The 22,648-nt window shown below is 38.3% G+C and overlaps 1 protein-coding gene across 1 annotated transcript in view; it reads left to right on the top strand.

Annotated features, from left to right (window-relative positions):
- Positions 1–22,648, top strand: part of PRRG1 (proline rich and Gla domain 1) — a 121,039-nt gene that overhangs the window by 38,115 nt on the left and 60,276 nt on the right. The window contains exon 2 of the mRNA XM_046673982.1: positions 17,144–17,194. Coding sequence (XP_046529938.1) covers positions 17,185–17,194 — 10 coding nt within the window. The 5' untranslated portion in view covers positions 17,144–17,184. The remainder of the gene's footprint in view (positions 1–17,143; positions 17,195–22,648) is intronic.

The raw sequence follows: 22,648 nt of genomic DNA, 5'->3' as shown, positions 1-22,648 counted from the left end.
TTGAGGAAGATTAGCCCTGAGCTAACATCCATGCCAGTCTTCTTCCACTTTACATGTGGGTTGCTGCCACAGCATGGCTGATGGGTGGTGTAGGTCCGTGCCGAAGATCCAAACCTGTGAACCCAGGGCACTGAAGCGGAGTGCACCAAACTTAACCACTACACCATGGGGCTGGCCCCACCTTGTCCTTTCTTTGATCAGGTTGTTTGTTTTTTGTTATTGAGTTATATAAGTTCTTTATATATTTTGGATATTAACATATCAGATATAAATCTTGTTTATTTAAGAACTTCATCCTGCAAAGTATACCTTTTTTAGAATTGAGGTTAATGTTTTAGTTGTCTGTGTCAGACCATTAAATTTTGATTCTCCCGGTAGCTTTAATGTAATATCCTCAAATATATTCACTACATAGTGATGCAACATTATTACATGTCATAGAAGGAACTCTCAGATGTATATCAAATTTGTCCCATATACTATTTGTGATGATTTCTCAATGCCATTTTTTGTAATGTGCATACATAATAGGAGAATGGGAATATTAAAAATGTGAGAACCTGTTTCTTTCTGGTTGAATTGTGTTGAACTCTTGAAGTTATTTAGTATATCTGACCTCATTTATTGAAGAAAAAAGAAGGAATACCTGAACTTCTTATATGATCGCATTTAACGTGCTAATTTGTTACATTTGGGGCTAAGGTTCTGTGCTGTGGTATGCCTAGGATAATCCAACCAAAGCCACATTATTTATTCTTCTACTTTTTCACTCACACATGGTGTCCATTATGCATTGATCTTGTCTAGCAATATTAACTTTCTTTAACTGATTGTTCTGCTATCTGAAGAGTCTTATTAAAATTTAATCAGTAAACTAAAAATAAGCAGCTAATGACATAGTGCACTCTGGAAACTCATAAAAGAAAAGAAGAAAGTAAAGCCTAATGTAAGCTTGTGAGGTTAAAGGAAGGTGAATATACGTTTATTGGCTATTCAAGGGTGTATATAAATTAACATTTTCTCTCTCTCAAAGTGTGATGTAATGGGATTACACTTATCGGTGCTATACTTTTCCATTTGCAGAATATTTACTATTTTTCCTAGTAGCACTGAACTGCCCTGAATTATATAGCACTATATAATATGGGTAAAGCCCATCTGTACCCCTTGTTTTCCTCAGAAAGCTTTTCTGGACAGTGACTATGGCTACCATGATTCTTGAGCGATGTCCTGTGTGTGCTGCTCTTCCATCCACCAAAATGAAGGAAATTGTACTCACATGCATCATCTTCATAATGGCCTCTCCCTTTTTGTCTCATTCTTATGTTGAAGGTTCCTTCTGCCTTAATGCTTTTCTAGTTTTTCTTCTCAAAACATTTTTAGATTTAGAAGAGTCACCTAACCATATTCCTACTATTAGTTCTATCTTACTTTTTCTTTTTGGTGACTCTCTTTTGCTCCTCAAAGGCACTTGTTTTCACAATACCACAGAGAACCCATTAGTTTATAAAATTAAGGCGTTTTGCTGATCTTAAAAGTATTATTTGCTTAAATGGACAAAAGACTTGAAACAGGCACTTCACAAATGATGTCCAAATGGCCAACTAACATAGAAAAAGGTGTTCAACTTTATCACTCATCACGAAAATGAACAATGTGATACCACTCCCACCCACCAGAATAGTAAAGATGAAAAAGACAATACCAAGAATCTGCAAGAATGTGGAGCAACTTGAACTCCACTGTATTCCTGTTGAGAGTGTATATTGGTACAACCGCACTGGAAAACTGTTTATCGGGTAATGAGTAGAACTGAATATAGACATGCCTGTGACCTAATAATTCCACTTCTAGGCATATGCACAACAGAAATAGGTATATAGGTTCATAAAAAGACATGTACAAGAATGTTCACAGCACTATTTGTAAACTTGAAACAACCCAAATGTCCATCAATAGTAAAATGAATACATTAATGGGGATATATGTCTAACACGGAATCAGTAGTGAGAATGAATGGACTATAGCTACTTGCAACCACGTGGATGAATCTCACAAACATGATGTGGAGCAAAAGAAGGTAAATCCAAGAGTATATACTGTGATTCCGCTTATATGAAGTTCAAAAACACCTGAGCCTCATCTATGGTGTAAGAAATCAGACTAGTGGCTACCCTTGTTGGGAGGTAGTGACTGGACAGGGGGCGCAAGGGAGGCTTCTGGCATGCTGGTAATGTTCTGTTCGGTGTCCTGATTTGGGAACTGGTTACATGGGTGTGCTCACTTTATGAAAATTCAACAAGGTGTATTCTTATGATTTGTGCACTTTATGTATGCTCTATTTTAATAGTATTTTATACAAAAGAGTAGTAAGTGCTCTATTATTTATCTACTGCAGAACAAATTACTCCAAAACTTAACAGCTTAAAATAATAAGCATTTATTATCTCACACAGTTTCTGAGAGTCAGCAATCCAGGAGTGGCTAAACTGGTTGGTTTTGGCTCAGGGTCTCTCATGAGATTGCTGTCAAGTTGTCAGCTGGGCCTGCAGTCATGTGAAGGCTTGAATGGGGCTGGAGGATCTGCTTCAAGGTGTCTCAGTCATCTGCATGTTGACAGAGGCCTCATTGAAAGCTCCTCCTCTTACCACGGGCTAAAAAGCCCCCACAGATAGCATTTTATTTACTTATATAAGTATATATATATTTTTTCAATTTATTTTTACATATGTGTTTATATATATTTAACAAATTATATCATGAATACTCTCATAATGTTTTTCTCCATTCAGTACATTGTGGGCATCCTTTTTTTTTTTATGATTGGTTCATCTATAGATCTAATTTATCATTTTTTCATATAGCTCTGTTGAGGTATAATTGACATACAAGCACATAAAGTGTACAATTAGATAAATTTTTGTGTGTGTATATACCCATACAATTGTCATCACAATCAAGATAATGAGTAATTTATCATCCCAAAAAGTGTCCTCCTGTCCCTTTTTAATAATCCCTCCTCTCATCCTTTTTAATGGCTGAAAAGCTTTATTTACATGTATAAAGTGCCTTTAAAATCCACACTTACATGTGCTTACACATAACTCAATCTAGTTTGTTTAAATTGTAGAACTCTCATTCCATTTGGATGAAGAAATCTCCACCTCTCCAGTCAAGAACATGCAGCTAGATTGCCTGATTTAGAATCTTAGCTCTGCCACTTTACAAACTGTGTGACCTTGGGCAAATTGCTTGCCTACTCTGCATCAAATTCCTTATCTGTACCTCTAGTACTAATGATAGTACTATATGTAACTCATTAGATTGCGAAGATTGAAGGAATTAACAAACATAATGATCTGATAACAAAGCCCTATGTTACTGTCTGCTCCTGTTATTATTCTCATGGGTTGTTATGCTGAAAGCCTAGGCTCTCAGGTTCTCCTGATGATATTAAAACTATGAGTTGGTAGGGCCCTGCATTCATATATCTTACCAGCCCTTCCTCTTCCTGTCACTCCTTCTTCTGTATCACCTCCCTCTGAGCTCCTTGCTAAAGGTGAGCAGGGGTATATATTTAATGCTAGGCTCTTTTAGTATTCAGATAATCTCTTAGGGACTTTCATCTGCTGAGAGATACCTAAAATAAGATGCTTAAAAAAATGCCAAGACCTTAGAAGTCAAGATATCAGAAAGCCACTTGCATTTCTACGTTAAAAATTGTTAGTGATCACTTTGATAGTAGTGATTACACATGTACAATAGCTATTCCTTGAATACATATAAGTGTATATCTTATGAAAGATCCAGAGATTTAAGATATTTCCTGTTCTTGAGAAGCTTACTACCAACTTAAAGAACTATGATTAGATTTTTAGTGGTGAATATGAAAAGACTGGGATCAGGTATTAGAGATACAGGAAATGAAGAGTGAGTAGGTCTTATTGGTTAGTTATGTTTGATTGAGCTAAGGATACTGCCACTGTTGTAAACCCATGTAATGGGAGTGTGTTTTACTACTTTGCCTAAACTGGAAACAGTCCAAATGTCCATCAGTGGTAGAATGAATAAATAAATAGGGATATATACCTAATATAGAGTCAGTAGTGAGAATGAATGTACTACAACCACATGCAACAATATAGATGAAATTCACAAACATGAAGTTGAGTGAAAGAAGGTAGTTCCAAAAGACTATACACTATGACTCCATTTATATGAAGATCAAAAAACATGCAAAACTCACCTATCGTGTAAGAGATTAGGCTGGTGGTTACTCTTGCTGACCTCCCATCCCCCGCCTTTTCCTCACCTTGTTGATTCCAAGTATAGGGCTTGCCCTCATTACCATAACCACCACTACTACCATCACCCCCGTGGAGTGTCCAGGGCTGTTTTCTTCTGGGCTTATGGTCCAGGGAAGTTGCAAAGAGGGCTGTCTTGGGGCTGTCAATGGGGCAAATTGGATGCTGCAGACCAAATAAAGCCTCAGGCATGGATAGGCATCCTTCTAGCAGGGAGCTCATCAGCAAGGGGATGACTACTATCTAAGCGGAGCCCTCGCCATGTACCACCAGGAAAGATTCTGTCCATATGCTTGCTTTTATGTTGATGCTAAACCCACTCCCAAGGGACTCCTGGGCATTCAAGCAATGCCCCTCACTAAAAATGGCGCATCATTTTGAATCTCTTCGGTCCCTTCAGGTCTGGCCCTTCTATCCTAGGCTCCACTGACTGCTCGCCTCTCCTTCCTTTAACCCAGGGGAACCTTTCTAGCCTGGGAGTGAGTAAATGGGATTAAAGGGGGAACCCCCTTGCTCTCATTATTTTCTTCAATCATGTTTTCTCTGCTAGAAGACCTCTCATTTCTCCCAAGTACCTTGGAAGACAAAGTTAGGCAAACTTTTTTTTAAATCTTTTTCTGACCCAAGCTTATCTTTCATTTGAAGCAATGAGCACAAAATGGCTTAGCTACTTCTGGGGGAGGTGGTAGGTAAGGATTAAAGAAAGAAGGAAAAAAGTGAACTCTTGAGAGAAACAAAACTTTAAATATCTTAAAATGTCATCCCACAACACTTGAGTTGGATGAGAGAATGAAGATATTGTTAATGTAATTTGGAATTTAGAAGGGAAGCTAATTTGTATGTGTGGTGGAGAAAATATTTGGTTTTGGATCCATGATGTTTCAGTTGGTAGCATGATATCCAGGTGTAGATTTCTCTGAGGCATTTGGAATTGTGGAAGTTAGGGAGAAGTCAAGGCTGATTGTATAGCTTTGTGTTTTGTTGGGAGGGAAGTGATAATTGAAACACCATCATGGATGAAATGAACTATTTTTGTTAGGGATTGAAATTGTTTTCATCGAGTGATTTATAGGGCATCGAGATTATTTGATGTAGTTTGTGACGACTTCTTTTTGTTCACTGAGGTTCTTCTATAGTTTTAGCATGATTTATTTAGATGGTTACACCATTATCTTTAATATTTTATTGTGTACTTGAAATATAAGTCCCACTGTCATATAAAATTAATATGTCTAACTTAAAAGTTATTAAAGAATTTTCTAACTTTTGTTATTGATGGTGCTGGATCTTTGTGTTTCAGTAATGTTTATGCTGGACTGACTTGTATTTCTTTTGGCTTGTAGATTTATGAAAATCCCGTAAGCTGTTTCATTGTATACTCCAGGGGTTGACAAATAATGGCCTGCTACCTGTTTTTGTATGGCCCGTGAACTGAGAATGGTTTTTACACTTTTAAATGGTTGAAAAGATTTTTTAAAAATTCATGACACATGAAAATCATATAACATTCCAATTTAAGTATCCGTAAATGAAGTTTTATTAGAATATAGCCACACACAAATTCGTTTCTGTGGCTGGTTTTGTGCTACAAAAGCAGAGTTGAGTAGTTGCGACAGATACCATATGGCCTGCAAAGCTTAAAATATTTACTCTGGCCCTTCGCAGGAAAAGTTTGCTGACTCCTGGTATACGCCAACAGCTGTGTCACAGATAAACTACTAAAAGACAAACAAAAAAAGTGCTTGTCTGACACAGACGATCATCATTTAAATAATTCATGTCCTCCTTTCCTGCCTTGTTTTTTTTCTCCTTATGTACCACTATATATCACGATTTAACATGCTAGACATTTTTTAAGATTGGTACCTGAGCTAATGACTGTGGCCAATTTTTTTTTCTGCTTTATCTCCCCATATCCCCCCAGGTACATACTTGTGTATCTTAGTTGCAGGTCCTTCTAGTTGTGGCAAAGACATTTTGCTTGTTCAAATAAACAAGCACAAGTTAATTATTTCTTCCCATCTAACTTTCATGAGGGTAGGGATTTTTGTCTCTTTTTTTACTGCTGTATCCCTAGCACCTAGGCATGTGGTAGAAACACAATGTGTATTTGAGTAATCACACAGTATATATTTATTGAATTGAAAAGATGGCTGCACTGAATCTGCTGCATATTACTTTACCAAAATCTGAGCATAACTGGAAAACAGACTGAAACAAAGTATACTTGTATTCATTTGCGTAACTTGCCCAACTTTGCTCTCCAGAGTCTTAAAGGTAAGTATCCAAGGAATTCAGCAATATCTGACAGCGCTTTTGATGCTGCTGCCTGTGTATATCACTGGGAGGAACAGCATCTATAAACACTTATGTATTACATATTTTAATTTATAAGATTATTTGATAATATATTATGATTTTATAATTTATAATTATATTAGTGCATAGTATTTATATGTTATAAATATATATTTCTCAAGCTCTTATGTCAGTTATTGTATTTATATGTTGAGGTTAATAAGCCTAGCGAAGTGAATGGCACATAGTAAGTACCCGAAGCTTAGGGTAATTGAAGAATTAAGCAAGCTCTGCGGCAATAGGTTGTTTTTTGAATACAGGGGTATTATTTAGTGGTTTCCCACCACATTTAGAATAAAATTCAAACCCTTTTTTATCCAGTAAAAGCTTATATGATTTGACCATTAGCCTCTGTCTCCACCCTCTTCTCTCTTGCTTGCTGTGCTGAAGCCATACTGAATTCCTTTACATTCCTCTAATACCTTAAGTTCCTTTATATATAGTTAAAAAAAAATTATGATTCCACCATAGACTCTAAGCTCCATTAGGGCAGGGATCACATCTGTCTTATTCACCATCAAATCCCCAGCACTTAGCAAAATTACTGAAATGTAGTAAGCAGTAAGTCAATATTTACTGAATGACTGCATATGTGGTTGGAAGACCCCTGGACTTGGTGTCAGAAAGCCTAGGTTAACATCCTAGAATGTGTTCTGAATCTTTATCTGGATGCTGGTTAGATAGATGTGTTTGTGAAGTCATCGAGCTGTACAGTTAGATTGTGAGCGTTTTTTTGTTTTTCTAGTAAGTATGGAATGATTGAGTAGTACATGATTTTATTCCAGATGAGGCACAAAAAGAGCTCTGAAAACTAGACGGTGATTGGGTGACCAAATGCCTAATTAAAAAAATTAAAGCTGTAGAAATATGTCAAGTCTTAGAATGAAAGACACCTGTGATCCCTGTGTCCTAATGATATTGAGTTTGGGGGTGCCAGCATGTGTATAGTTGACAGTGACAGGGATAGGAAGAAAGTAACATCATCAAAGGAGGATGAAAGGAAATGGCCTAGAATTGGTAATGACCTGGAGGTTTTTATCCTTGATTCGCTTCAGCTTGATGACATCCCAGGATTCAGTTTTCAACATGTGGTGCCTGTACCAGCAGCATCAACATCACCTGGGAACATCTTAGAAGTGCATGCAATTATGAGCACTTTTTATGTAAATATGTTGATAAGTTAAAAACAGCAATCCTGGAATGACCCTACTTACTAATTATATAAACACGAATAGTTCAATTTCTCTGAAATTTAGTTTTACCAATATCAGTAGGTATCATTGTACTTACCTCATAAAGTTGTTGCAAGCGCTAAGATGACATATGTGAAATTGACATTATTGTAGATATACAACAAATCCAGTTTAATCTTTATTATTTGAAGGATGTGCAAGTGGAGAAGATACAGAAGGGAAGCACTCAGAAACCCAGTAGAACAAACCCATCACTTACAGAAGGGCCCTTAGGAAGCTGAAGAGAGCTGAGGCTTTAAGAGACACCATGAGAAAGAATGGATTTCATCTCATCTCTAGAGTGTGCCACAGGTCCTTTAGGCCCTTTTACTCTTAAAACTTAGAAGGGCCTTGGGGCTTGGGGAAGAGCAGGAGACTAGGCCTAACAAAGCCTTTAGTAGGGTGGCCAGAAATTAATGTAGTGGTGTATTTGGACACACTGGAGGACAGTGAAGTGATTGACCTACCTTAACTAGCTGTGAGAGAGAAAGGTGGCTGAAAAACAAAGCCAACCTTGAAGTGCTTCTCTACAAATTAAAATGTGGCCTGCAGTGTTTCAAAACTAATAAAGAGCTAGATATAGTTGAATCTCAGGATTACTGGAAGGAGAATCACAACCAGGATTAGGAGTTACCAGGCTGATTGTCACTGGAAGGCTGGGAAAAGAGGGGAAAGTGTGTGTAAGGGATATAAAAAAATGGCAATGGAAGCTCTTAAAGAACTTGAGGGTACACATTCCAAACTTAATTAGTACATGCAGCTGAAGCTAAAACTTTAAAATCAAGTTTTAATTTTAAAAATTCAGCTTATAAAATATATATTATACTCCCCTCTATCTTAAGTAGTAATGGTTACATTTAATGTATTGAACTAGATTGACCAACTAGAAAATAAACTACCGGAACTAGATTGAACCAAGACATTTTGGGGAAAAAATATCTTGGTTATCATCCTCATAGGTTCTGCTTACTGTGCCTTTATTGCTACCAAGAACTGTTCTAACTGTTCTCATTTAATCTTCCCTCAAAGCTATGAAATTAGGGCTACCATTAATAACCCCATTATGGGTGAAGAAACTGAGGCTTAAAGAGGTTAAATAAATTGCCCAAGGTCAGATAGCTAGTGTTGGTAACGCAGGACTCAGACCTTGGTATGTGTGGTGGCAAAGCCCATACTCTGACCTGTTCATGGTATTCTTGTTGGGATGTATATAACCTGCCGTTATGTAAGAGGCCATGGTACTGGAAATCTTCTCAGTGCCAGCATACCTTCCATATGTAAGAAATCCACACAGAAAAGAAATTCTGAAAAATGTAGACTAATGAATCTTACTTGAATATACTGGAAGAGACTGTCATCTGTAATATTCTGTTACTGGATTGTAAGCTCAAAAACAGGGATTTTTCTTTCTTGTTTGTCACTGTTTCTCTAAAGCAAGGTTTCTCAACTTTGACACCATCGACATTTTGGACTGGATAATTCTTTGTTGTTGAGGGCTATTCTGTGCATTGTAGGATGTTTAGCAGTATCCCTGGCCTCAACCCACTAGCTGCTAGTAGCGTCCCTCTCCAGTTGTGACAAACAAAAATATCTCTAGACATTGCCAAATGTCCCCCAGGGGTAAAATCGCCCCCATTTGAGAATGACTGTCCTGAAGAATAGAACAGTGCCTGGCGAGTAAAAGACACTCACCAAATATTTTTGAATTGACTGAAGACAGGAATGAACAGTGTTCCACAAAGTTTACTGCTTGTGATATGCAAAATAAAGGGAACCTTGAAAAAGTTCTAGAACTTAATAGTTATGCATTTTTAAATGTATTAGAAAAATATAGCATCAAACCCATGCTTGTATATACTTTTTTTATAGCACAAGGCCAAAGTGGATACTGAAGTAAAAACAATGACTTAATTAAAAGAAACATTGAGTAAGTATAGGCAATGAATGCATTTAGCAAAAATCATAAAATTGATTTAGGTGGTGTGTAAATGATTAGACTTTGATGCACTGATTTGTCCTAAGGGAAACTCAGGCAAACATTATGTGTTCTGAACGCACGTGGTATGAGAGCTTCCCCTAAGTCTGGTTCGTGTAGGCCACTAGAACCCTCATTGGGAATGATCTAGTGCCCTGCACGAAGTAGACACAGATGTAGAAGACAAATTGCCTACCCTCTGAGAATTGGACAGTCTGAGAGATACTATAAGGTCTGCACGTCTGTATGAGATAGCACCTAAGTTCCATATTGTATGAGAGTTCAAAGGAAAAAGAGATTACTTCCTGTTCAGGTAATGAGGAAAGGCTTCACTACTGATATTGAAGGATGAACGGAATTTTGGTAGGTGTGGATAATGCATAGGAAAAGAGCAGAGGCACAGAGTTGGAACAGTTTAAAGGCATATTTAAGGGATGAGTAGAGGCTGGTTTCACTAGAGCATGGTAGAGTTGTTAAGGAAGATGGAACCTGCTTGTAGAGAGTGTTTCATGCCAGGCTGGGTAAATCCCTGAAACAGTGATTTTTATTTCCTAGTGTCTGGCTAAAAGCTGCTTTGTTGTTGTTTTTAAGTGTGTTCCATTACTATAGAGGTAATGTTTAGTTTGGGATGGGGACCCGAGAATCAAGATTGACAAATACTCCTGCTTAGAAAGGTATAAAAACTAGAACACACATACCAGCTGAAAAAAGAGAACAGAGCAACAGGAGATCAGAGTGGAAAGAGCAGGCTGAACCCCGGCAACAGAAGAAGCTGGAAAGTAACCTGGGACTGGGGGAGTTCAGGGTTTAGGGGTGATACAGATCGTGGGCCTTGAACCCCATATCTCTCTCCGGATATTGTCTTCTTTCAAACAAGATTCTGATCTTTGGAAGTTTATTACTGGAATACTAGGTGAGGCGGCTGACAGGTAATAGTGATTTTTGCCTCCTTGGTTTCATCTTTCCCTGGATTTTTTTGCCTCCGATGCCTGTTCTCTCCCCCATGTTGACCTCTGGAGAGGCAAGCTGGCTTTGAAAATCCTGGCCCATGCCTGACAACCCTTTCCTTTGTGGTTCCCCTGGCACAACTGAGAATGGCTTGAGTCTTTTCAAAAAGATTTTATTAAATATTAAAGAATAAACAAATAAAATACAAGAAGTCCTGCCAGATATACCTAGCATCTCTGATATCACTGTACTCTCACCAGTCAAATCTCTTTTCCTTACTGCCTCCAGAGATATCTTCTTAAAATCCATATTTAGCCATATGACTCCTCTACTTAACTCCTTCATCGCTTCTTACTTATACAAGGATTGTATTTTAGTACATTAACTTTCTTATGGTTTTTCTAGGAATGAGAAAGATTTATAATTCTCTTTATATAATGCTTGTTTTATTTATCTCATTTGGAGGGGTTACAATTAAAATTGAGAAAATACTTGGGAAGGGTGAAGGACCTTCCTGTGAATATGTCTGAGGGTTCCAGCTCTTTCCTAAAGCCTTCCCAGAATAGCTTCATCTGAAGGGTCTGGAGTCAAAAATTCAAACTCTGCTTTTTGTGGCACTGGGTTTCTGATGAGGCATACCTAGGCTGCCTCAAGGAGAAATCCCAGTGGGTGGGACTACAGCCCTCCACCTCAATTCAGCCTGAAGAGTTCGGCCCTAACCCATTTTATATATGTTAGTGTTCTGCATACGATCTCTTGAGAGTGGTCTGCTGCTTTAAATAAAAGATGGGATGGTGAGAAATCATTAGATAATTTCTAAAGTTTATTTTGGTTCCAGAATTCTCTGAGAATTTGACCCCCTTGACTTCTTTCCTGATTCACTTTATGTTAATTTTGTTCCATACAGTTAATACCTTGTTAGAAAATAATGACATTTCAGAGCTGCAAGAGGCTTTAGCAGTTATCTTGTCCAAAAAAGGTTATGTAGCCAAGTACATTGAGAGACCATACTTTTGTCACATTGCTAATTAGCATTTTTAAAGCTCTCTAAAAAGTCTTATAATAAAGAAAACTATTTAACCTTAAGACAGCATTGCTTATATTTATTTGATCAGAGTCCTGTTTTGAATAACGTACCTTTTAACATCCTGTGGAGGTCAATTTGGGAAACACTCATCTAGTTCAGCCTGCTCCTTTTGCGAGGAATTTGAAATAGAAAATGATTTTCCTGTGTCACACAACTAGTTATCAGATCTCAGTCTCATATTTATTTCCTGATTATCTATTTCATATATGCTTCACTCTTTTTCAGCTTTATCGAGATATAATTGACATGTAACATTATGTAAGTTTAAGTTGTACAACATGATAATTTGATACATGTATATATTGTGAAATGATTGCCACAGTAAGGTTAACAGATCCATCACCTCACATAGTTTTTGTGTGTGTGTGTGTTGATAACTTTTAAGATCCACTCACCTAATATAGATCTTTCAAATAGACAATGCAGTGTGGATAACTATAGTCACCATGCTGTACATTACATCCCCAGAATTTATTCATCTTAAAACTGGAAGTTTGTGCCTTTTGACTGCCTTCACCCATTCCCCCACCCCTGGCAATCACCAGTCTATTCTCTGGTTTTATGAGTTTGGTTTTTTTATATTCCACATGTAGGTGAGTTCATACAGTATTTGTCTTTCCATGTCTGACTTATTTCACTTAGCATAATGCCCTCAAGGTTCAGCCATGTTGTCACAAATGGCAGAATTTCCCTTTTTATGGCCAAATAGTATTCCAGTGTGTGGGTGTGTACGTATGTATATGTATCACATCTTTTTAATCCAGTCATCTGTCGGATATTTAGGTGTTTCCGTGTCTTGACTATTATAAGTAATCCTACAGTGAACATGGTGATACAGAAATCTCTTTCAAATAGTGATTTCGTTTCCTTCAGAAATGTACTGCTAAGTGGAATTGATGGATCATATGGTAGTTCTCTTTTTTTAATTTCTTGAGGAACTTCCACACTGTTTTCCATAATGGCTGTACTAGGTTACATTCCCACCAACAGAGTATGAGGGTTTCCCTTTCTCCACATCCTCACTAGCATTTGTTATCTCTTGTCTTTTTGATAGGTGATATATCATTGTGGTTTTGATTTGCATTTCCCTGATGATTAGTGATGTTTTCTGTTGTTTTCCTATTGTATATTTCATTCATTTCTGCTCTAATGTTTAGTGTTTCATTTTTCTGCTGACTTTGGGCTTAGTTTGTTCTTCTTTTACTAGTTCCTTGAGCTGTAAAGTTAGGTTTATTTGCGATCTTTCTAATTTCTTAATATGTATTGCTATGAACTTTCCTCACAGAAATTCTTTTGCCGTATCCCACAGGATTTCATATGTTGTATTTCCATTTTCATTTGTTTCAAGATAATTTTTTATTTCCCCTTTCTTGTTTCTTAATATTGATGTTTATTGCTGTAAACTTTTCTCTTAGAATTGCTTTTGCTGCATTCCCTTGGTTTTCTTATGTTGTGTTTATGTATGTGTCAAGATATTTTTTTACTTCCTTTTTATGGTCAGGAGTGCGTTGTTTAATTTCCATGTATTTATGAGTTTTCCAGATTTCCTCCTGTTATTTCTACTTTCATACCATTGTAGTTGGAAAAGATACTTGATATAATTTCTGTCTTCTTGAATTTCTTGAGACTTGTTTTGCAGTCTGCCATATGATCTGTTTTAGAAAAGATTCCATGTATCCTTGAGAAGAATGTGCATTCTGCTGCTATGGATGGAATGTTCTATATATGTCTGTTCTGTCCATTTCATCTATAGTGTTGTTTAAATCCACTGTTTCCTGACAGATTCTCTGTCTGGATGATCTGTCCATTGTTGAGAGTAGGGTATTAAAGTCCCCAACTATTATTGTATTGCTGTTTATGTCTTCTTTTAGTTGTGTTAATATTTGCTTTATATATTTAGGCATTCCCATGTTGGGTTCATGAATATTTATAGTTGTTATATCTTCTTGATGAATTGACCCCTTTTTCATTATATAATGACCTTCTTTGTCTCTTATAACCATTTTTAGCTTAAAGTCTATCTTGGCTGATATAAATATAGCTATCTCTGCTTTCTTTTGGTTATCATTTGCTTGGAAAAGCTGTTTCCATCCCTTCACTTCATTCTGTGTGTCCTTAAAGCTAAAGTGAATCTCTTGTAGGCAGCATATCATCAGTATTTTGTTTTTTATCCATTCAGACATTCTGTGTCTTTTGATTGGAGAATTTAATCCATTTACATTTAAAGTAATTGTTGATAGGTAAGCACTTACTATGGTCATGCATTGCTTAATGACAGGAATATGTTCTGATAAATGCATCATTAGGTAATTTCATCATATGGATATCATAGAGTGTACTTACACAAACATAGATGGTATAGCCTACTACACACGTAGGCAATATGGAACTAATCTTATGGGACCATTGTTGTATATGTGGTCCTTTGTTGACCAAACGTTGTTTTGCAGCACATGACTATATTGCTGTTTTGTTCTGTTGAATTCTTCAGTCATGATTCTTCCGCTCTTAAGATTTTTTTTTGATGGCTTCTGTTTCTTTGTTGTACTTCTCATTTTGTTCATGCATTGTTTTCCTAATTTCTTGTAGTCATCTGTGTGTTCTTGTAGTTCACTGAAGTTCTTTAAGAGAATTATTCTGAATTCTTTTTCAGACAGTTCACAGATCTCCATTTAATTAGGGTCAGTTATTAAAGCTTTATTAGTTTCTTTTGCTGGTATGATTTTAACCTGTTTTTTTTGTGATCCTTGATTCCTTGCATTGGTATCTGTGCATTTGTTTAAGCAGTCTCTTCTTCGACTTTACCGGTTCACTTTGGCAGGGAAAGACCTTCACCAGTCACTACAGCTTGAGGGTACTGGAAAGGTCAGCTGGTAGCCTCTATGGGCAGGCAGGGCTTTCTGTTGGGTCTCTAGTTGGATTAGGCTACTGCCCATGCTCTGAGGTTGGGGGATACTGCTGGCTGGGCTCCAGGGTTGGGTGGGCCTGTTGGCTAGGCTCCATGTTTGAGCCAGGACCACTGGGCAACCATCTCCCTGTTTGGATGGGACTGTTGATTATGCTCTGCAGTCAGGTGGAACCACTAGCTGGGCTCTGCAGTCACCTCTGGTTGGCTGAAGTCCCAGGCTGTGTTCCCTGGCAGGGTGGTGCCACTGGTTGAACCCCACGATTGGACAGGGCTATGGGCTAGGCTCTGCAATCTGCCCCTGGTTGTGTGGGGTCTCAGACTTTGCTCCACAACAAGATGGTGTCACTGGCTGGACTCTGTGTTTAGGCAGGGTCGCAGGCAGGGCTTAGTGGTCTGAGGTTGCCTCAGGCCATGCTCTGAAATCAGGCGAGGCTGAAGACTGTGCCCTGAAGTTGAGCAGGGCTGCATTCTGGTCATTGTGATCACGTAAGTCATTGGCTGTGCTCAGCTGGTAGGCAGGGTCAGTAGCTGGGCTTTCTTGTTGGATGGGGCCACAGGCTATGCTCCTTGATTGGGTGGGATTACTGGTTGGGCTTTCTGCCTGGGCAAGGCTGCAGGCTGTGTTCGGTAGTTGGACAGGGCAGTAGGCTGGGATCCTCTGTTTATCAGGGTTGTAGGCTGGGCTCTGTGTTTTGCTGGTACCATAGGCTGGGCTCCCATGTTGCCCAGGGTCACTTTTCAGGCTGCCTGGTTATGTGAGGCCCGAAGCTATGCTCACCAGTTGGGCAGGGCTACTGGCTTGGATCCCTTATCAAGTGGGGCTGTAAGATAGGCTCCTCAGCTGTTCTAGTTCTCTGGCAAGTCCTTCTGGAAGGGTGTGACTGGAGTGTATGCTCAGCACTTGGGCACGGCTTGGAATTTGCTTCCCTTCCTGGGCAGGGTGGTAGAATAGGCTCCACTGCCAGTATGGACCATTGACTTGGAATCCAAATCAGGCAGTACTGCCAACTGAGCTCCCTAGTCAGAGGGGGCCACTGGCTTGACTCTACAGATGGCCAGAGCTGCTGGCTGGGATCTTTGCTGAGGTACTGCTGCAAGCAGGAACACCATTTGCCAAGACCTGGGCACTGTTTTTTATTAGTCACTCCTCTTCTCCATCTCTATCAGATCCCCAGCGGTCAAGCCCTGCAAATTCCTTCAGTGATCCCTGTGAGACAAGCCCTGAGTGGGCCTCCTGGGCAGCATCCCACCTGCTGGGGAAGCTGGATGTCCACCTTGGGCTCTCTTTTCCCACTGTAGAAACCATAGGCCCCTGGGGTTGGGGAGCCCTCTTGGTGTGGCACTGTGCCAATGTGGGGGAGGGGCAATGCAGTCAGAGTGTATCTAATCCTCTTACCCTTCTAATGTGGAATTTTCACAGCAGTGTCTTTTCTATGGATAGTTGCTAGTAGGTCTTCTTGTGGGAGGAACTGAAGTCGAGAATGACCTATGTGCCCATCTTGATGACATCACTCTGCCCTATATGCTTAACTTCAAATAGGTTATACATTCCTTAATAGACTGATAAATTGTCTTATAGTTTTGCTTCTCTGGTGCTTAGCTTCATATCGGGAATGTGGCAGGTGAACAATAAATGTGTAATTCTATGATTGAACCCTGTAAGAAAAGGAAGCATTATGGTATGAATTAGCTTCTGTGTATTTATTTTCATCTTTTAAAAACAGAATTGCTGCTCTTCTGTGCATACCTGCATTTGCAGTATGTAGTTTTTTTCCTCCAAAATTTCTGTTGTCAGTAGTTCATAGTTATTCTTATTGTTTATTGGTAATAACTCTGTGGGCTGCTTTGCCTCAGGGATAATTTGATTAGGGGTACTGCTGTTTGACACCATTCAGGAAAATGTTACACTATAAAGGGTATTGGATTTGTCACAGAATGACATTGAAGAGAAACCAGGGATAGGCAAACTAATAACATGCTAGCCTGAGTCTTTTGGCAATTTTGTCCACCATTTTTTGTTGATATCACTGCCTTCCTAAGAGATAAGCATGTGACCAATTTGGTGACTTATTTGGCAAGGGAAGAAATTAATACCAGATAAACAAGGTCATAGTAAGTTGATTTAGAGCCCATGCTTCTAGAATACTGTTTTTCTATCCTGTGAGGCTATATATCTGTTTGTGATGGAGAAAACATTTGTGTAAGGAGACAAGATTGGGATGCACTGAAATGAAAGGCTCATGTTGACCACATCAACTTTAATGGAGCTTATTTGATATAGTGACTCAGCCTCTGTGAATCTGACTGTGATATGTGTTGTATTTTGTACAGGAAATCATCATCCAGGGACCTGCCAGAGACCACAAGAAAACATGGGGAGGAGTAAGTTTCTCTTCACTTTTAAATTATTTAGACTCTCTCCGTATTAATCCACTGTATCCAGGAAATTAGATTTGTATCTCAGAGTGTTTTTGTGGACACATAAATTGTATTTCTGGTTAGTGTTAGTAACTTTTTGTCTGAAGCAGGGCTGTACAGAGAAAGACCAACAGACCACATGCACTGGCAAGGGTCTTTTTTTTCCTTCTGTTCTTTTCTGGATATCTCCCAGTACAGAGAGAGAAGGCTCAAACTTGATACTATATAGAGCTGCCCTAATCCAACTTCTTTACAACTCTTAGCAAAGTTACCCATATGCTTCCAATGGCTTCTAAGTTTTGTTGATAATAACATAAACAAAAAAGTGCTTCTACTATACAATCAATGACAGTATTAAAAAGTTCATCTTTGAGGTTGATTTATAAATGGTTTCGATTTCCCCTAAAATGTTAAAGCCTGGCATTAAGAACCGTTAGATTAATTCCTTTTGTTTATTTTTCCTTTCTCATAAGGCTACTTATGGACAGTGGACAATAGACAAATTTAAGGTCGTTTTGTTGTTAATATTAACTAGCCACTAGTGACTTCATAAATAATCTTAATCAGTGTAGACCATAAAATCAGATGCTGTAAAGGACCTCAGAGGGAAACCTGGTGTTGTGTAGCACAGTGAGAAGAGTACTGAACATAGAGAATCAGAGGCCCGAGTTCAAGTTCTACCTCTACTACTTTGATCAAATCCTAGAGCTCCCCTCAACTTGTTTTTTCATCTCTGAGGTAGGATTAATACGTTCTGCACTTCTAGCCTCAGAAAGTTGTGATTGGCATAATGTGATAATACAGATGCAAGTGTGTTAAGAACTCTAAAGTATAATGGAAGAGAGCAGTGGTATCAGCTCATTGCTGTCCTTATTGAATTTGAACAGTTAAAATGAGGCTACTTGATCAGATGCTTCTGTAAGCAGCAGGGCTGGGACTGGGGTTGTGCAAGTGACAGACAGTGCTTCCTTATGTTTTGTGCTCTGGGTACTTTGCTTGCCCCACCCTAGTATGGGCCCTCGTGGGCAGCCCAGGATTATGGATGAATCATGGAAAATACTTTCCTGAATCTTGCTGAGTCAGATTTTGCCTCTTTTCTCTGGAGCTTCCCTTGGAGATTGATTAGCCTAGGGATTCTGGTTCTTTCTCAACCTTCACAAAAGATACCAATCTCTGATAGTTTAGAAATTTAAAAAAATGAACAAATTAAAAAAAACTGGTCAAAGTTCTGGAACTAATTCATGCCATATCCTAACCCCAAGTCAGCTGTCAGTAGAAGCTTCCAGAACAACTATTGTGCCTTAATCCTTACCTAATCTCAAGCTTTAGGTGGATTTGGAGAATGTTCTCATTGTTGGATTTCATCATGGCCATATGGAAAAGAGAGCTGCACTGAAACAAGTCAACACATTTCTTCTTGTTTCCTCTCTTCCTTTTCAAAATGATCGTCAGGTCATTAGCGAGTAGATCATTAGGTGCTTACTTTAAAAGGTGCCTCAGCAAGTATTTGTTTAAATGGCCAGGCAATTAATAGAGTTCTTGCTAAAGGACAGGACATGGTAATGTAATCTGCAAAGATGGGCATGTTTCCAGCCTGGAGATGAGATAAGGAAAGTGCTTCAAAACATGCTGCTTTTACAAACAGAATCTTGTAATAGCAGCATTTTGGCTCTTTGTGTTGACCACTTTAAAAGCATCCTTAACATCCTGAATCGCAAAGACTCTGTCCTTTACTCTCCAAGCTTTACTTAGTTTGCCTGATTACACTTGTTAATTGCTGACACTGTTAGTGGAAAAAAAGATGCTACTGTGTGCTTATTTTTTTCTTTTCTGGCAGTGTACAATGAAGTTTTTACTGGGTTTGGCAAAGACTCTCACAAACATAGCTCAATGTGTCATACAAAGGGACAGCAGAGGAAAACATCACAAAGACATGGGACCAGCCTCATTAATTAAAGAGCCATGAAAACAAAGAACACAGCTGGAAAAACATACACTGTAGGTGAAAAATTAAAATTGAGGCGAATTTCTTTTAGTATTTTTTTTCTATTTTTTTCTTTTGTATGTTTGTTTGTTTGTTCTTTTGAGGAAGATAGCCCTGAGCTAACATCTGCTACCAATCCTCCTCTTTTTTTGCTGAGGAAGACTGGCCCTGAGCTAACATCCATGCCCATCCTCCTCTGTTTTATATGTGGGACGCCTACCACAGCATGGTTTGACAAGCAGTGCGTAGGTCTGCACCCCAGATCTGAACTGGCAAACCCCAGGCTGCCGAAGCAGAACGCAGAAACTTAATCTCTGTGCCACTGGGCTGACCCCTCTTTCAGTATTTTTTGATATTGGATGAAGAAATTATTTATAAATATGTGTTAGATGAATCATTCTTTAATTTATGTGACATGAAAAAATTTATAAACAAAGTCTTAAAAATGGTGGAGAGGATGAGAACAGACTTGTGTTTTTAATTTCTTACTAGGCCACAGTCAGTATCCATTGAATGTGGCATTGAAATGCCATTTGCTATATATGAGTTCTGAGCTGGGGCTTAGTATTTAGGACTCTTAAGAATTATTATTTTGATATTAACAAGTACCTGTAGAGCACTTCATAACTCACAGATATTTCTCTTATGTTATTTTATTTGCGTTCTAAGAGAACCTTGTGATCTAAGTAGGGATTATTATCTTTATTTTATGTATTCTAAAACTGAAGGTCATGAGAGAAAGTCTTAGCTGAAGTCCACAGCCTATAAATGGAGAGCCAAAATGCAAACCTAGGCCTCCTTATGGCATATCCAGTTTTTATTTTCTTCCAATAAACCATGTTCTGAATACTCTAGTCATCAGTAGTGTAGAAAGTTTGTTAAAAACTTAGGAGCTGGGGCTGGCCCTGTGGCCAAGTGGTTAAGTTCACTTGCTCTGCTTCAGTGGCCCAGGGTTTGCCTGGTTTGGGTCCTGGGCGTGGACATGGCACCGCTCATCAGGCCGTGCTGAGGTGGCGTCCCACATAGTACAACCAGAAGCACCTACAACTAGAATATACAAGTATGTACTGGGGGGCTTTGGGGAGAAGAAGAAGAAAAAAAAGAAAAAAAGAAGATTGGCAACAGATGTTAGCTCAGGTGCCAATCTTTAAAAAAGAAAACAACTTAGGAGCTGTCTGTTGCTGTGAGAAGTACAGAAGAAAATATTTTCTAAGATCTACAATGATGTTCATATATTTCTCACAGCATGGGGGACTGGACAGATAGGCAGAGAGAAATAGCTCAGTGCTCATCACCATTTATGGCAAGAGCTAAAGCACATGTGTATCAGATAGTGGAGTGCCTCAAATATCAAAATCCTCTGAGCAGCAGTGATCCTTGGCTGCAGTGATTCGAAGGCAGCAGCACTGATTGGCAGTCACCAAGTTAAACAACAAGATAAGTCAACTCTGAAGCTTCTTATACACAACCCACGGTGGGAGATGCCTAGAGTAAGGGGCCTAAGACACCACTTACCTGGGGAAAGTCATCATTCTTGATCGATAGGGTTTTATTTTTGCAGTTTTTCTTAACACAAAGAATATAATACATCATAAAACACTAGAACAGTATGAGACATCAAGGGGAGATGCTGTTACAAGAAAGAATACTACGTATAAATAAAATTATGTATAAGATTTTAGCAGAGAATTAACATTTTCACAAAGAAGAGAATGTAAAGATTTTACAGATGCGTGTATATAGGCTCACCAAATATTATGTGTGTAATACTAGAGTGTTTATCTTTAATCATCTTCAGATGGAAATTAAAACTTTATTCTGCCTTTTCATTCCCCCCTGAGCAGCTGGTTTATTCAAGACAAAATTTCAAAAGTTTCAGTACTCCACAAAGCAATTTCTTGCTAAAAAATTTTGGGGTTATTGTTTTTGTTACAATGTTTGAGTAGAATTTTATTTTTAAGTCATACCTATTTTCCATCTGAAATTTTTTCTATGAGAGAACACACTTCTCTTACTGCATGTTCTTGTGCTATAGCAGCAATTTATGGCATTTATTAGCCTAATATCAGTTATTGATGGCTAATTTCACTGTCTTTAAGGACACAGCTTCTGGAAGAAATTCATCATGCTGTCTTTAATAGCAAACCACAAGCTGCTCCTACTCTTCTTTTACCAATGAGAGTAATATTTAGCCACAAAACTTCAAAAGGATTAATTTTGTTTAGTTGTATAAAAAACAATACCTGGAATAGCTGAATGACAGTAAGCAGATAGTCTTATTTGTGGAGAATAATTAAAATAAAAATATGAAGATACTTTAGCATTTTTTTCTGTTTCTCCCCTTCCAGTATTTAGTCTTTGGGAATAGCTTTTACCTAGCATAGAAGAAAACCCTCTCTCTATAAAATCTTAATCTGAAAAGTCAGTTTCTATCTTTATTTTCTGTACTTCATGATAACATGCCCTTGATGTTCTAGTATACATGAACATATTTCTGTGCTATGAAGAAACAGTGGCATTTTTGCTGCCAGTTAGTCTTTGTTTTTTATTAAAACACAGCAGCATAATTCCTTTCGGTCCCTGGATGTGCTTGGCTCCTTTAGCCCAGGGAACCCAAATATGTCCCCCTACTTATCAAGACTTAGTGGAAGGAAAGATGGGTTATAGCTACCACAGTAAATCTCTAAGCTCTTTGATTCACTGCTGCTCAGTTGAGGCCAATCCTAAACGTTAACTCTGAGCATACAGCTCCATATTTTCAAACAGAGAATGAATGTTCAAACTGGTAAGGCTTGTAAAGTGACTATCTCATAATGTAGTGCCTAATTTTATTTGACAGCTCCCTGGTTTATAGTTCAAGTGAAGGCACATATTTAAAGACAATTAATTATTTCATTTTCTGGCCTATATTAAATCTGAGAGTCTCTTTATTACAGTAGCATATCCGTGCCTCTGCAGTTTAGATGATGTCACCAATTTATCGTAAACCCTTATCTTCATAATTTTATAACAGTAATACAAATCTGCTTGAGGCTGACAACAGCCATTATTTTTTCCTGGCGAGTCTTTCCCACCAGAGAAAAATGAGCTATTTAAGGGTCAGGCCACTTTTCTTTTTTTTAACTCATTATAGTGCTTGATGCTTTTTGTCTTTGATGGAGTCCTCTCTGCCTTTTACTTTTTTAAGAAGAAGAAAACCTTTGGTATGTAAATTTAGAATGGTTTCTCAACCTCAGCACTATTGACTTTTTTTAAAAAAAATTGAGGCAAAATTCACATAACATAGAATTGACCATTTTAAAATATACAGTTCAGTGGCATTTAGTACATTCACAATGTTGTGCAACTATCTTGTTCTAAAACATTTCCATCACCTCCACCGGAGACCCCATACCCACTAAGCAGTCAGTCTCTATTCCTTCCTCTCCCCAGGC

Source organism: Equus quagga, chromosome 10 (assembly GCF_021613505.1).
Source record: "Equus quagga isolate Etosha38 chromosome 10, UCLA_HA_Equagga_1.0, whole genome shotgun sequence".
Lineage (NCBI taxonomy): Eukaryota > Metazoa > Chordata > Mammalia > Perissodactyla > Equidae > Equus > Equus quagga.
Note: the sequence above shows the minus strand (reverse complement) of the source record. Positions and strands in the feature narration are given on the sequence as shown.